Here is a 15,000-nt window from a genome sequence, read left to right on the forward strand (position 1 = left end):
TTCCTATTAACCATTTCCTCTTTCTTCTTTTTATTCATCACCCCCTCATCCTCTTCCTAATTCTTGTCCACCTCTTTCTACTTCCTATTAACCATTTCCTCTTTCTTCTTAGTTCTCGTTTCCTTGCTACTGATTCCCTTTCTCCTCCTTTTTTGTTCTGTTTTTACTTTTAGAATACAGTTTAATGAATCACAATAATCATTCTGAATTTAAAAAAAAATAATAAAATAAAAAAATAACAAATCCAAATCATTATAATATATTACTTCGCTATACAGACATTTTCGCTTTTTCTACAGACGAAACGCAATCAATTATATTACTATTATCATTATCATATCTATTATCATCTTTTTCTTCTTCTTTTTCTTTCGGCTGCTCCCATTTAGGGATCGCCACAGCGGATCATCATCTTTCTCCAACGCGCTCGGTTCTCTGTACATTCATAAAAAAAAAAAAAAAAAAAAAAAAAAAAAAAAAAAAAAAAAAAAAAAAAAAAAAAAATATATATATATATATATATATATATATATATATATATATATATATATATGTACATATATACACCTTTTTCTTTCGGCTGCTCTCATTTAGGGGTCGCCACAGGGGAACGATCACCTTTCGCCAACGCGCTCGGTCTCCTGCGCATTCCTCAGTCACACCTACTGCTCCCATGTCTTTCCTTTATAGCATCCTTGTACCTAAGAACATATACCCATAGATGGAGCACGTACGTCATGTCGTTCCACATTTCGACGTGGGTGGGAACGGCGGCTCTCGTGTTTATAGCCGCCTCCACACTCTGGTTCATCCACCGAGCGGAACGGCATGTCCCCGACGACCTGCGCTCGTTTCGGGACCTCCTCTTCATGTTCTACTCGTGCCTCGTGCAGCAAGGTACTCCTGGGGCTAAGTACAATACGCGGAGTATTGGTATACGGACAATGATGGTACAATATGGGGAACTTGTGGTCTTGTATGGTTGATTTGGGTCTTTGTTTATCAGCGCGTATATTTGTGTGTTATGTTTGTGGGGAAGGCATGTTTGCATAAGCGCGCGCGCGCGCGCGCGCGCGTGTGTGTGTGTTTGTGTGTGTGTGTGTGTGGCTGAGAGAGAGAGAAAGAGAGAGAGGGGGGGGGGGGCAGGTTAAAAAATCACAAGAGAAAATCTTGACCAAATAACAAGCCTATTCCTTATACCTTAATCAACGAAACACTTACTTAAAGCGCTAAAATGTCCGTGCATGTGAAGTGGTATCCGAGTCTCAAACTATTAAATTATTTCTTCCTGACAATAGAAAGTTCACTTTTTTGTGGTTCCTGTATCTGCGATTAATCTTCAGAATGAGTCGATGATTTAACACTGAAACCAAGGCTGTATCAACAAAATGTAACTTACTACACCCTTCAGAATATTCTAATCAATTGCCTTGCAACAGAGTTCGGTAACAATGATTTAGACCAGTTTAAAATGCACACGTTATGTTCAGGTATTGATTTCCCACTTATTTACTACGTGCTTTGTCTTCACTTTATAAGATGGAAAAGAAGAGAAAAGATGACAAGTACATAGACAAGCAGACGCACAGAAACAGACAAATAGACGCACAGAAACACTCAAACACACACACACACACACACACACACACACACACACACACACACACACACACACACACACACACACACACATACACACACAATAGTTCCCGTTCCTTCTGCTTTTCAAACAAGCTGAAAAATGACAAAATAAAACGAAAGAAGGAAAAAATACGGGAATCACTAAGCTATTAGACTTCTTACGTATCGATGACTTTTTTAACGTTCACCTCACTCATTGTGTCCTGCTTGTTAAACACAAGCACATTACAATCTCTGTCTCCATCTCTAATCCCAATTTGCTCTAACTTGTATTCGCTACATAAGTCTATCTTCTCGCTAATTATACTTTGCTTGGTACATGCTGTGACCTTCGAGCCCCTGCCTTCATTATTCCGCTGTTATTTGTCATGTATTTTGCATTCACAATACAGCCCATCCCCACTTGCGTTATGTTTTGTTTATTAGACGCAAGCACTTGACTGTCCTTGCTTTCATTGTTGCCACACCCTGTCCTCGCGTTTAAATCCAAATAGTGTTGGACTTTTACTCCGTGCACTCCCTATGTCGACCTTCCTCTGTCCCACAGGCGTGCCCTCTACTCCCTATTCGTACCGCGGCCGAGCTGTGTTCTGGCTCTTCTGGTTTGCCTGCGTCATCCTCTACGCCTCCTACACCGCCGGCCTCACCTCAGCCCTCACCGTGAGCACCGAGGGCCCGCCTTTCACCACCCTCGAAGGAGCCGTGGATATATACCCCAGCTGGGAGATCGGGATATCGAAGGGCACCGCCATAGAAGAATTCATCAAGGCATGTACACATTACAGTTCGAGTTTATGTGGGTAGGAGACGCGGCATCACCATTCTATCTCTCTCTCTCTCTCTCTCTCTCTCTCTCTCTCTCTCTCTCTCTCTCTCTCTCTCTCTCTCTCTCTTTCTCTCTCTCTCTCTCTCTCCCCTCTCTCTCTCTCTCTCCTCTCTCTCTCTCCTCTCTCTCTCTCTCTCTCTCTCTCTCTCTCTCTCTCTCTCTCTCTCTCTCTCTCTCTCTCTCTCTCTCTCTCTCTCTCTCTCCTCTCCCTCTCTCTCTCTCTCTCTCTCTCTCTCTCTCTCTCTCTCTCTCTCTCTCTCTCTCTCTCCCCCCTCTCTCTCTCTATCTCTCTCTTATCACTACCATTCAGTCTCTTCGTCGTTATCTCTGCCTATCAACGAGACAGTAACTGATGTTCAAACCCGCGCTTCCTCCCGGCAGGACGCGCAAGGCGAAGAGTACCGGACCTTGGTACACTACTTGTCAGCTGACCCCGGGCTCTACGTGGGGTCGGAGGAGGAAGGTATCCAACGAATGCTCACTTCCCGTTATGTGTTCTTCACGGACAGTCCTATTATGAGATTCGTCCTCAAGAACAACTGTTCTATTCGAGAGATTCACGTCAACCTCTTCAAGAGCTACGGTCACCTTGGCTACATGAAGAATTTGCCTTTCGCTTGGGCCATCGATGCTGAGTAAGTGGGTACGAGTGGTGAAGATAGTGCCATACTGAATGTGTCTGTGTGTATGCGTGTGTACATACATGTATGGCATTGTTGGTTGATACTCCTTCTCCCTTTATGGGCCAGACTATAATGTAGAAATCCTGATCTTATCCTTGCAAAAGAGAGATGAATAGCGTATAGTGATATTTTTGTTAAATATATTGAAAATTCAGTGCAAACCTTCCCTTTCTTTAGTTTCACCCTAATCGGAGCTATGGCTTTATTCCCAATAAAAAGTTTCTCTCACAAAAAGTAAGACTATTAGAGATGAAGTAGAGGTACATTTCTCACGGAAGTTACTATATACCAGTGTCTATAGACCCTCTCCATATAGCACGGTTCTTCAAAGCTTGAGTCGCCAGTTGTCGGTCAGTGGGTTGTTGCGTCTTATAAAAAGGGATTAATAAATAATATAATATATAGTCAATAGATGAATAAATTATATGTATGGTATATACATACGTATGTTCTGGTGATAAAAAATTACGTATTTCATGCCAGATGCGGGGGGGAGGGGCGTGTAAAAATGATGACTAGTGTACAGTAGACACGCATGGTGACTCATGAAAGTAAAACATGAAACATGAAATCATTAGAATAGTCTGTAGAAGATCCCGTTGTACTATACCGAAAGACGTAGCACTATGGTGAACTGTTAGATAATCTTTTGAGATCTTACTGAATATCGCAGCTTTCACTTTTTTCAAGTTCAAAGACGAACATCTCATTCTAGGAAGATAGATCAATATTATCTACAAAATCACCAACACATCAGCTGACAGCCACGTCCATTAGTGTGGTATCAAATCTCTCTCTCTCTTCTCTCTCTCTCTCTCTCTCTCTCTCTCTCTCTCTCTCTCTCTCTCTCTCTCTCTCTCTCTCTCTCTCTCTCTCTCTCTCTCTCTCTCTCTCTCTCTCTCTCTCTCTCTCTCTCTCTCTCTCTCTCTCTCTCTCTCTCTCTCTCTCTCTCTCTCTCTCTCTCTCTCTCTAGTGATAAGGTCATATATTTTTCGAGTGATTCACATATTCCTTCCTGCTCTCTGGGCAACAAACAAAAGACAAGCGACTTCATGGTCACACTTCTCACCATCTGTATTGTATATATATCTATTTTTATATAGTTTTCCAGCATCTTAGTATCTTCTCATAAATCTTGATGTATGAAAACTACTGATGAATAAGTTCCTTCGTGGAATGAATTCACTACCATAACCATATTTACAGGACAAGTTACTAATATACGCCAAGAATAAGTTTCATTTTAAGACATACCCATGCGTCTTATTTGATATCAATGTGTATATATATTTTTATAACGAGTGGCACAATGTTAAATTCACAAAGTTGAAAAACTAGTCCTTTTTTTACGATTTACTCAGAACATATGAGCAATTCAGAAGGCAGTTTGTTTATTTAAAAATGCTGAAACTTTTTATATGTCACATGGATTTAGATTTCCAGTTAGTGGTGAGTGCAAATTAAATAAGCTTATGCAGGACCAAGTATTTTTGTTTTACGACCGGTAACCTACCAAGACGCTTTATGAGTTTTTATCATAGAATCTACAAACGGTATGCTAATAGCACATCATGCTGAAACAGTAACTCGTTGAATATTTTTTTTTTCTTTTTCTTTTTTTAGTTGAGCATTCATAAAACGAGTAAATCAAATCTGATAATGCAAGGGTAACTCTCACTCCATTACACCAAGATGCCATTTGTTCAAGGATCTTTTCCGCCCTGCAGACTTGCGCAAATGAGCGACTCGGGGGTGCTGGACCGCCTCAGCAAGAAGTGGTGGGGCAGGGGGGCGCCGTGCGAAGACCCGACCAACTTCACCGAGCTCGGCTTCTTCCAGACCGCTACTGCCTTCCTCATCCTTCTGGTGGGCCTCGTGATGGCATCCTTCTTCCTCGTAACGGAAAAGCTTCTCGGAAAAAGATTAAAACTCTTTAAAGACAGGGAATCCAAGAGGTTGAAAGTATTTGAGAAAAGACAAACAGCTGAACACAGACACGAGAATCCCTTTATCTTCCGTGATCCGAAGTTGGCCATTAAGGGCGGAAGCCTCCCTGTTGCGGACACATAAATCTGCTTAGCAAAGATGTTTTATCATTTAGACAAGCAGTAACATTCTCCCAGGATTTAAACACGATCAAAGGAAATTCTAAATGAATTTGGTGTTTGGTGATTTCTATCCATCGCTTGTTGAAGGATCGATAAGGTAAACAATGAAAGAATCGCTCTACACTGTAGCGTGGTCCAAACACATTTATACTTTCAACGCATCAATTGTAAATGTAAGAATGATTGATATCACTTTGGTGTTATAGTTTAATAAGGGGGTGATGTCACATGCCACATATATTCCAAAACTCTTCTATGTAGTCTTAGCTTATCCAAGTCTCTTCACCTGTAATCTATATTCACACTCTCTGAAACAGAATTGAAAACAACACTATATTTATTGTACCTCTTTGTAAGATAAAGCATTAGTGGATTCACACGAACAGACATATATCATATTGCCTGTACCATCTGTACCATTGCATGTGTTTATCTTCGATTGTTTTGTAAGTATTAGGGAATATTTACCACTGATATTAATTACAAATATAATGCATTAGTTCATGAATGTTTATCTCATGTGGTAACCAAAATTGTCTGGAAGAATTTTTTTATGTCTGCTCTTGTATTAAAAATGAAGTTTTATTACCCTAGAGTATATATGAAGGGTGCATACTTTCATATTAGTCGTAAATAATATTGTGCGTCTGAACTACCAAGAAACTATCATAAGCCTTTTCTGAAATTCAGACATAATAAACCGTGCCATATATCACGGTGTCATTATTATCCTTTGAAAATGTAATGTTTTTTATTATTCATTAATTGTAAAAAAAAGCGTACGCACACGCACATTTCCACTCCTTACACACACACACACACATACACACATATATACACACACACATACACATACACGCACACACACACATATATTTTTTTTTTTTTCTTTTTTTTCTTTTTTCTTCTTTTTCTTTTCTTTTTCTTTTTGTGATTCATATATATACATATATATATATATATATATATATATATATATATATATATATATATATATATACATATGTATATATATTATATATATATATATTTATGTATATATATATATATGTATGTATATATATATATATATATATATATATATATATATATATATAATATATATATATATAAACATATATATATATATACATATATATATATATATATATATAATATATATATATATATATATATAATATATATATATAAATAATATATATATAAATCATATATGTCTACAATTTATATATATATAAACAAATATATATATACAAATTATATGTATATACAAATTATATATACATAAATTATATATATACAAATTATATATATACAAATTATATATATATAAATGATATATATATATATATATAATATATATATATATATATATATATATATATATATATAATATATATATATATATATATATATATATATATATATATATACAGATATATATATGTATAATATATATTATATATATATATATATATATATATATATATATATATATATATTATATATATATATATATATATATATATATATATATATATATATATATATATATATATAATATATATATATATATATATATAATATATATATATATATATAAACACAAACACACACCACACACACACACACACATATATATATATATATATATATATATATATATATATATATATATATATATATATATATATACATACATATATAATTACCTACGAACCAAGCACCTCTATCTATCTCTTCCTGTATTTCTACAGTGTCTTACATAGTTGATATCTATTGTTAGATAGAGACCTTGAGAATGAGAAAATAAGCATCCGCTCTTTGTTTGCCAGACACCCAGATAAATCCAGTTCGAATACGTATATACAAAAGATGTTCATTCTGGTCTCAACTGTCTCTCAGCTTAACGATGAAATGAAAATTAATGACGTCTGTCCTTGGGTTTGTGTGCGCTTCTCCGATAAGGTGTGTGTTGTGTTCGTGTGAAAACTAAAATCATGACTAATTTTAGTTTCTTGACCTTAACTCGCGAGAGGAATTGTAAGATATTTATGAACAGTTACACGCCATTTGCTGTGAGACAAGACACGCAGACCATTCTGCAGCGGTTTGGTGAAGTATATATAAAAGCTACGTTCTGTTTACGGTCAGTTGATATTGTGCCTCCGTCCAATAAATATTTTTTTCTGAATTCCGGAGTTTACCCTTCAAACTTTACCCTACAGGACATTTTGTCCATCATTGCGTTTCAACATCGTCATTCCAGGGTGTTCCAGTGTATACATTTTCGCCATTTAACCATTAGATAACCACTTCCCTTTTAAAATCAACCACGAAAAATATGAGAAGATACCTAGAATGCCTTGGAATAAAATGTCTTCTCCCATAAGCCAAGAATATTGAGATAGAAAGAAAAGATCGGACCTTGGAACGAAACGCAATACAGAAAAAAGATACCCGGACCGCGGAACGGACCGCGGGCGAAAACAGCTGGCACAGAGAAAAGTGTTTATGTGTCTCTTGTCACTCATTACCTTCACTCGGTACGTAGAAGTGGAGATTTCGGAAAGTCACCATAAATGTGATGAAACCGGGTCCTTAACTATCGCCTTGTGTGTGTGTGTAGTTGTAAAATTGTATGGAAGTGAAGGAATTATAAATATTGACGGACTGGGGTGGGATATGAGTCACTTTGATGTGTTGTCGTAGAATCATAATAAAGCTTATTACTGTGCTTGGGAAGAGAATCGTAAGTGGCTGTTTTTCCTCTCTAGCGCTAGGTTGAAATCCCTATTTATACTTTCGACTGTGTTTTTCTGTACGATTGGTAAGTTCGCACATTCTGTAAATAAGTGATCCCTAGTGATATATATATATATTTTTTTTTTTAGAGAAAAGGCAGAACTATCTAATTCAGAATTAAGAATCATCCACAACTGTTTGATTTTTTTTTTTTTTTGTCCCAATTTATGTGAATTTACACATTTTATTTTTAGTAATTGATAAATGTTACTCGTTTGGGTTGTGACTCGCCTTTTGACACCTGTATCACCATTGACTAAACTAATTAGTGTTTTAGCCCACATACCTCCCGTACAGTAATTGTTTAGTGATGCTGTAGCTTCTGCACCTCATGCTATAGTAAAGGCCAACAAATCTCTCGCATGGATATTTGGCCTGATAGCGCTTGGAACGAATCCTTGTTTGAGGTCAAATCACTAGGGAGGTTGACAAGCAGTCTCGTACCAGAATATGTGTGCATGAGATTTGTTCGCTTGGTAATTCTTGAATCTAGGATCTCCTCAGCCTTTGACTAAGACCATTGATTACCCTGAGCTTCATGCATTCCGTGTTTTAGCAAAGGTCCACAAACTTCCACTACACTTATTTTGTAAGGCATAGCTTGAACTGATTCCTTATTTGATGCCAAGTCACCAGGGTTGTCTAGAAGCCATCTTTCCAGAACATACTTTCTGCAGGTTGCTTTTGTTGGTAAAAGTCTTTTTTTTTTTGTGTGTTCTTTCAGGGCTTTCTTGTTTTTTCTATCTCCCCCCAGGTCTCAGTTCAAGATTTACTGTTTGGTTTTGCAGGAGTATAAAGCATGGAAGCCACAGCATTGCAGGACTTGCCACATATGCATAGATCAGCAGACTTTTATAAGCAATTGTGACCTTTTACTTTTTCTAGACTTTTTTGATAACCAATGATTTTGTTTATTTGTTCATTGTGGTCCTATTCAGAATATTTACCAAGTAGTACCTGTGTATACATGTCAGTTAAATGCTACTTGAAAGAGAGATGCAGAGTAAGAATGTAAGAACTGATGTCTTTGTTTGGGCAACAGGCAATAGTGTCTAAACACTATCGTAGCACTCACAACAAATCTCAAAACTTTGATGTATCAATGAGCAGGGGGTTTTAGCGGCAAAAGGGGCAAAGCACAAGTCTCCCACATTCTATCAATCTTCCTGATGGAGATAACACAACAATTACACCCCTTATATGACAATTACATATTGTACATTTGATAGACAAACAATTGCTTCTTTGTAATGCAATAATTATTCTTGGTAAACTTACCTTCTGACATAGCTTAGTTGAGATTGAAGTCCAAATAGCAAGGTATAGACTAGGTTAGGTTATTTTTATTTTTAATTTGGTCTTGACAGCCTTGACACCTGTCGGCAAAGAGTTAGATGTGTCTTACAATATATTTGTATCTTATTTTAAAATGCCTGCACTCTCTTGATATGAAATTGATATGAAAAGGCAGTCTCAGACTCACACAGGAAAAAGATTTCTAGCAAAGAAAGTTATTGTAGAAAAAGGTAAATCATTACAAATATTGATGATAAACTTAGACTCTAATAAACATGTGTGAAAAACTCTAATAAACATGTGTGAAAGGCTATAAACAAATAAAATGTCATACTTTTATCACATGTTACTTGATATGTGAACTTTTATACGTCAGGGTATGATAGGAAAGTAGCCAATTGTAGGAGAGTAAAACTTGTATCCAATTGATGAAATGGGAGTACCATAGTAAGATTAATCTAAATTATATAGGTTAGTTGTTCAAGGATCAATACAGGAGAGGAAGTCCTGATTTTTCTTTAAACTGCCACAGTAATACAGGTTAAATTTCTTCAGCATACTAAGTGAAATAAAGTGTGTCATCAGTTGAAGTTCCAGTGTATATATATATATTTTTTTTTTTTTTTTCTACATTTTTTCCAAATGTTACTTTAAGTTATGTAGTATTTTGAAGAATTGTGGAGAGGGAATTATACTTCCTATCCAAATGCATATCAGTGAATAATTATTATCTTCATCTTCATTTGGTCTTCAATAGAAAAAAAAAGAATAGAGAGAAGAGCACTAAAATAACATAGAAACATGTTTTATATTTCAATCTCCTCTTTATCTTACAGGTCTTAGGATGATGATATGGCCTTTCAGATGATTCCTCCAAGGGTGTCATCGTCCCCACCCCCCCTGGACTCCCTCCCCACCGTCACCTGTCCAGGAGAGGAGGAAGATGACGATGAGTTTGGGGATTTCTCAACGCATAATTCTTCATTTGATATCACTGGTTAGTAGTGCCTAAAAGGTGGATTTTGGGTTTGCTGTAGGAAGTCTTGATGTCATTTAAATGTTGATTGTAAAAAAGTAATAGAGTCTGTTATTGTACTATGGTGGCATTAAATGGAAGGATGTTCAGGGTGGAAAGGAGATACATTTCATCAGAAATTTGAAATATAACCAAGATAAGTTGATTATAGTGTTCTCATAAAAATACTTCTCTTTTTAGGGCTGTCTGATAAACTGCCACCAACACCTGATGCCAGTCCTTCAAAGTTCCCAGGATTTGGTGGTGGATCCTCAGGGAAGGCATTATCAGTGGTGGTGGAGGGCATGCGAGAGGATACCATCAGTCAGGATTCAGGGCTAGGAAGTGCTAATCACCCCAATGAGTTTTCACCTCAACCACAGCCTGATGGCCGAATCTTTGAAGACTTTTCGTCTGGCGTACCAGATGTCTCAAAGACCACAGGAAATAAACCCAGCCATGCCATGGGCAGTAAGAATGACCAAAGCTCAAACAATTTTGCAGACTTCCAGAGCTTTGACAGCACTGCCACTGAGCAAGAGCCACAATCATCAGGAAGTTCAATTGTAGTTAATAAGGAAACTGATGGGTATGTAGATAATGGTCTTAGCTCTACTTCTAGTCAGACTGGTGATCCTCTTAGTTTTGCCATGAGTGGAACTCCTCCACCCTTAGATCGCGTTGCCGACACCACAGTGCTAGACGATGACTTTACTAGATTGTCTCCGAGTTTGCCTCCTAGTGATGCTGACGAGTTTGGTGATTTTGCTTCTGTTGAATTTTGTATAGGTGTTAGCAAAGGAGCTCCTCATCAAACAAATGTTGAAGATCAAGTTTCTCATGCAGAAAGCAAAGAGACTAAGGCCTCCTGCAGTGAAGAAACCATCGGGGAAGGGTGTCAACCATCCAAACTGAAAAGTGCCAGTGTTATTGATAATGTACGAAAACAAAGCGAAATAATTAGCGAAGACAGTGATTCCCTAACACCAGACGACTGGCACTCTGTCAACTCTGGAGATTCGATCAATGACGCTAAAGTGCTTACTAATGTAGAGAGTGATACAGTTTTAAATCATAGTTTGACTGATAGCAAAGGGGCAAGTCCTGTGGAAGGTGCATTAGACAGTAAGCATGAAAACTGTATTAGGACTACTGAACTTTGTGAAAATGATTTGGATGACGACAATGATGCTAGCTCATCCGTATGTGCAAATAATAATTTTGATGACTGTTGTGTAGACTCTAGTGCCTCACTTGCAGTACAAGAGGAAGGGAGTGAAGTTACGTGCTCAATAACCACAAAAAATAATCAGTTAGATGATACAAGAAGTAATGTATTAAACAAAGAAGCAGTTTGCAGTGACAGTTTTGAGAGTAGAAAAGTGGAAGAAGATAGTGACTTTGGTGAATTTGCAGGACCTGGCTTTGTTGAAAGTGCCTCAAATAACAATTCAAGTTTAGATGTAAGAACAGGAATAGCAGATGAGTATAAAGCACAAAACAATCTCAGTGAGGAAGCTGGTGCAGATGCTGATGATGATTTTGGAGGTTTCGTTATTCACAAAGCGGACGATGAAAATGATTTTGACTTCAGTGATTTTCACAAGTCGAAACCAGACGATGATGAGGATGACTTGGATTTTGGTGACCTACGGGCCCGAGTAGAAAGTGGCATGTTTGAGGCAGATGAATCACCCTCAGCTGATGATGAATTTGGAGACTTTGGAACTTTTGCCTCTGCAGCTGAGGCTAAGATTGATGCCGCTGTTGACGAAGATGAGTTTGGAGATTTTGGTGCTTCGGCAGATGACTTTGGTGACTTTGATGGTGCTGGAGGTGTGGAGGATGACTTTGGTGACTTTTCAGCACCAACTAATATGACTGAATTTGGAAAAGCTATTGAATTTGAAGATCAGTTTGGTGACTTTAGTGCAACTGGAGATAACTTTGGTGCTGCTGAGGCTGAGAAGACTGGAGTTGGTGGTTTTGGTGATTTCTCTGCCTGGAAAAGCAGCAGTTTTGAACCTGCAGATGACAGCAATCCTGTTTTAAGAAAGGTGAGTGGTTGCATTTGTCTTTTGTTGATGATTAGAGTATGTGTGTGACTGTATGATAGCTGTATTTTAATGTTTGTTTTTATATTTGTACAAATAAATGTATATTTTGTGATACGAATATGTGTTGTAGCATGAGTGTGTGTTTTAGAATATGTAATCTGTATTGTGTGTGTCTGTGTGTATTGACAGGTCTGATGAAATATGACATTTGCCATCAAATAGATCTTCATGTCAATAAGAATCTTGTTTTATTTGTCTTGCAGCTTGAGAATCTTGTTCTGAAATGGATCCCAAAACACAAGACCTCGAGCCCTCCATCAGGTGATGTTAACCCAGTGCCAAGTCTCCACCAGGCTGTTGAGAGTGATGCATTTGTGTGGCACCATCTGGAGAACCTGGAAGGGAGCGCTGCTTTGAAACTGTCCTGGGGAAACACCCAGGCCCACAACCTCTTCCTTTCTTCTGTCAACGTTGATGCTCGCAACATTGTGAGTAAGGAGGCAATGATCACGGTAAACACCCTTCCCACCCTCCTGTTTTGTCTCGCCTCATAGCAGCAGATAAAAACAAAATCACTGCCAAGGAAATGGTGACTAGAAGCTTACTTTGTGCTTTTTCTCTCACCCTCTCTGTATTCAGAATAAATTAGTTTGGAGGTATATACACATTAGTCCAAATTGTGAATGGAGTTAAATTAAGGAGAAACAGATGGCAGAAGGCACAACTTAGTAGACTTTTATCAGGTATTAAATGAAATAAATGTGTTCTTTGAATTGTAAGTTTCCTGGCTTAGAGATGGATCCATTAAGTATTCATATAGAAATAATACATTGATAGAAATGGTGGTCACTAATTTGGTAATATTTGCATTATTTGCAGTATCTTTATTGTATATCATCTAGTAATGAATTAACATTGAAATTATAGCCTACCTATAGAATATTAGAATAGCTGGAAATATGTAGTAACTCAATTTTATATTTGGTAGGAAAGTTTAGAACTCACATATTTACAGATCGTTTTTGTTTGCTAACTTTTACCCAAGAAGAAAAGGTTTCAAGATGATTTTGCAATTGCTAAAGATAATGCCACTTTCCATATGAAATGACCATCTGCTGCTGTGTAGGTTTACATTATCTTATTTTGTTACCCCCTCTATGTTGTTTTGTTTGTTTTTTTGTGTGGGAATCCTTTTCTTTTTGTAATTTTCTCTTTTTTTTGTGCAGTCTTGGTTTTTTTATTTTTTTTCCTCATCTGATGTTATTTTGATGTTAAAATCATGTTTGCTGTTTTTTTTTGTTTTTCTATGTAATCCACTTGTATGTCTTCTTTCACTTTTTACACATATTAATTTATAATGAAACATCCCCAGAATGAGGTTTATATTTGTATATGTATATATTTGTATCTATATTTTTATTGCAAAGTTCTCACTAAATGCATTAAATTTGTTGTTTTCATGTAAGTCTGGACAAAATATTTAACATTTCCTCTCTTACAGCAGCCACTGAATAAAATTTTCTTGACAGCTCTTCGGACAGAAATGGAGTTCCTCTGTCCCCTTGTTTGCTCGAACGCTGAGCTTCTCTCCCCTCACCCCGGCAAAGTCCTCTGAAGGTGGCAGCTCAGGGTTGCCGGTCGGAATATCCAGTGCGAGAAGTGGCCCCACAACCCCTCCGATCACCAGCCTTGCTCCCGCTGCCTCAAATAAGCACCCTCTCGAAGATTCTCCTCCGAGTGAGATAGCCAGTCCCAAGGATGGTAATGCTGAGGTTAGTAGAGTGCTGGATTGTAAATGATTGCAGGTATGATGAATTCAGTCATTATATTTAGCTATGAGCATAGGAATCTTGTCTTGTTGTGTTGCATTGTATCATTATCATTTATTATTTCTATATTTTTATTTTTTATATATATATTTTTTTATTTTTTTTTATTTTTTTTTTTTTTTTTTACTTTCCTTGTTCAGGCTTTGATAGACAGTGTTCATTTTATAAAGCAATGTTGGAAGGAGTGAATAACAGTTATGTTTTGTGGCTGGACAAAAATCTTTTCCTCTTAACCAGTATAAATCTCATTAAACCAATTTATTTTTGATACTTGCTTTGTTTCCATACTCTGCAGTTATACATTCTTATTGTTGTAATGTACATTGTTGTGATTTTTCTTTTGAAATATCTTCATCAAATTCCTTAGTTGATATTGTGAATACAAAGTATGTATTGTATAGACTTGAAATAAAAGTAGCAGGTTATTATAGTATCTTTTGCTGTGCATGAGATAGTACTCTTTTAAAATATTCTGTAGCATATGAAATCATTATTGTCATTTCTCATTCACATGCACCTAGACCCAAGAAATGAAAGAAACAGATGGTTTTATGTTGAAATCCAGCCTTGTGAAGATGGGATACTAACTCTCTATAGATAAAAGGAATTGATGTTACGTGTGGGTTTAGTATTTTCTAATGTTTGAGACATGATCAAGTCTACAAGGATTATGCAAAGGATAATTAATAGTTAGGATGTCACAATGATTGGGAGACTGGATTCTTTGCCTTATGAGTAAA

General features: G+C 36.8%; 2 protein-coding genes across 8 annotated transcripts in view; both read left to right on the forward strand.

The window, feature by feature from the left end:
- The window catches only part of LOC122263458 (glutamate receptor ionotropic, kainate glr-3), a 12,222-nt gene extending 6,265 nt beyond the window's left edge, over positions 1 to 5,957 (forward strand). Inside the window, exons 5-8 of the mRNA XM_043031875.2 lie at positions 722 to 897; positions 2,189 to 2,409; positions 2,849 to 3,102; positions 4,878 to 5,957. Of these exons, the coding sequence (XP_042887809.2) occupies positions 722 to 897; positions 2,189 to 2,409; positions 2,849 to 3,102; positions 4,878 to 5,220 (994 nt within the window). The 3' untranslated portion in view covers positions 5,221 to 5,957. The remainder of the gene's footprint in view (positions 1 to 721; positions 898 to 2,188; positions 2,410 to 2,848; positions 3,103 to 4,877) is intronic.
- A 1,156-nt stretch (positions 5,958 to 7,113) lies between these two features.
- Afti (aftiphilin) overlaps positions 7,114 to 15,000 on the forward strand; it is a 27,916-nt gene continuing 20,029 nt past the window's right edge. For 2 of the 7 annotated variants that reach the window (XM_086532815.1, XM_086532830.1), the window contains exons 1-5: positions 7,114 to 7,226; positions 10,196 to 10,356; positions 10,576 to 12,431; positions 12,695 to 12,943; positions 13,961 to 14,203. In XM_086532815.1, the coding sequence (XP_086388941.1) occupies positions 10,212 to 10,356; positions 10,576 to 12,431; positions 12,695 to 12,943; positions 13,961 to 14,203 (2,493 nt within the window). In that variant the 5' untranslated portion in view covers positions 7,114 to 7,226; positions 10,196 to 10,211. Of the gene's footprint in view, positions 7,227 to 7,326; positions 7,408 to 7,665; positions 7,805 to 10,195; positions 10,357 to 10,575; positions 12,432 to 12,694; positions 12,944 to 13,960; positions 14,204 to 15,000 lie in introns of those variants that run through there. The other 5 variants (XM_043031869.2, XM_043031871.2, XM_043031870.2 and 2 more) reach the window with 3 other exon arrangements.

This window comes from Penaeus japonicus, unplaced genomic scaffold (assembly GCF_977035675.1).
Source record: "Penaeus japonicus unplaced genomic scaffold, GWHDUDI00000001_assembly GWHDUDI00000003, whole genome shotgun sequence".
In the NCBI taxonomy this organism is placed as follows: domain Eukaryota; kingdom Metazoa; phylum Arthropoda; class Malacostraca; order Decapoda; family Penaeidae; genus Penaeus; species Penaeus japonicus.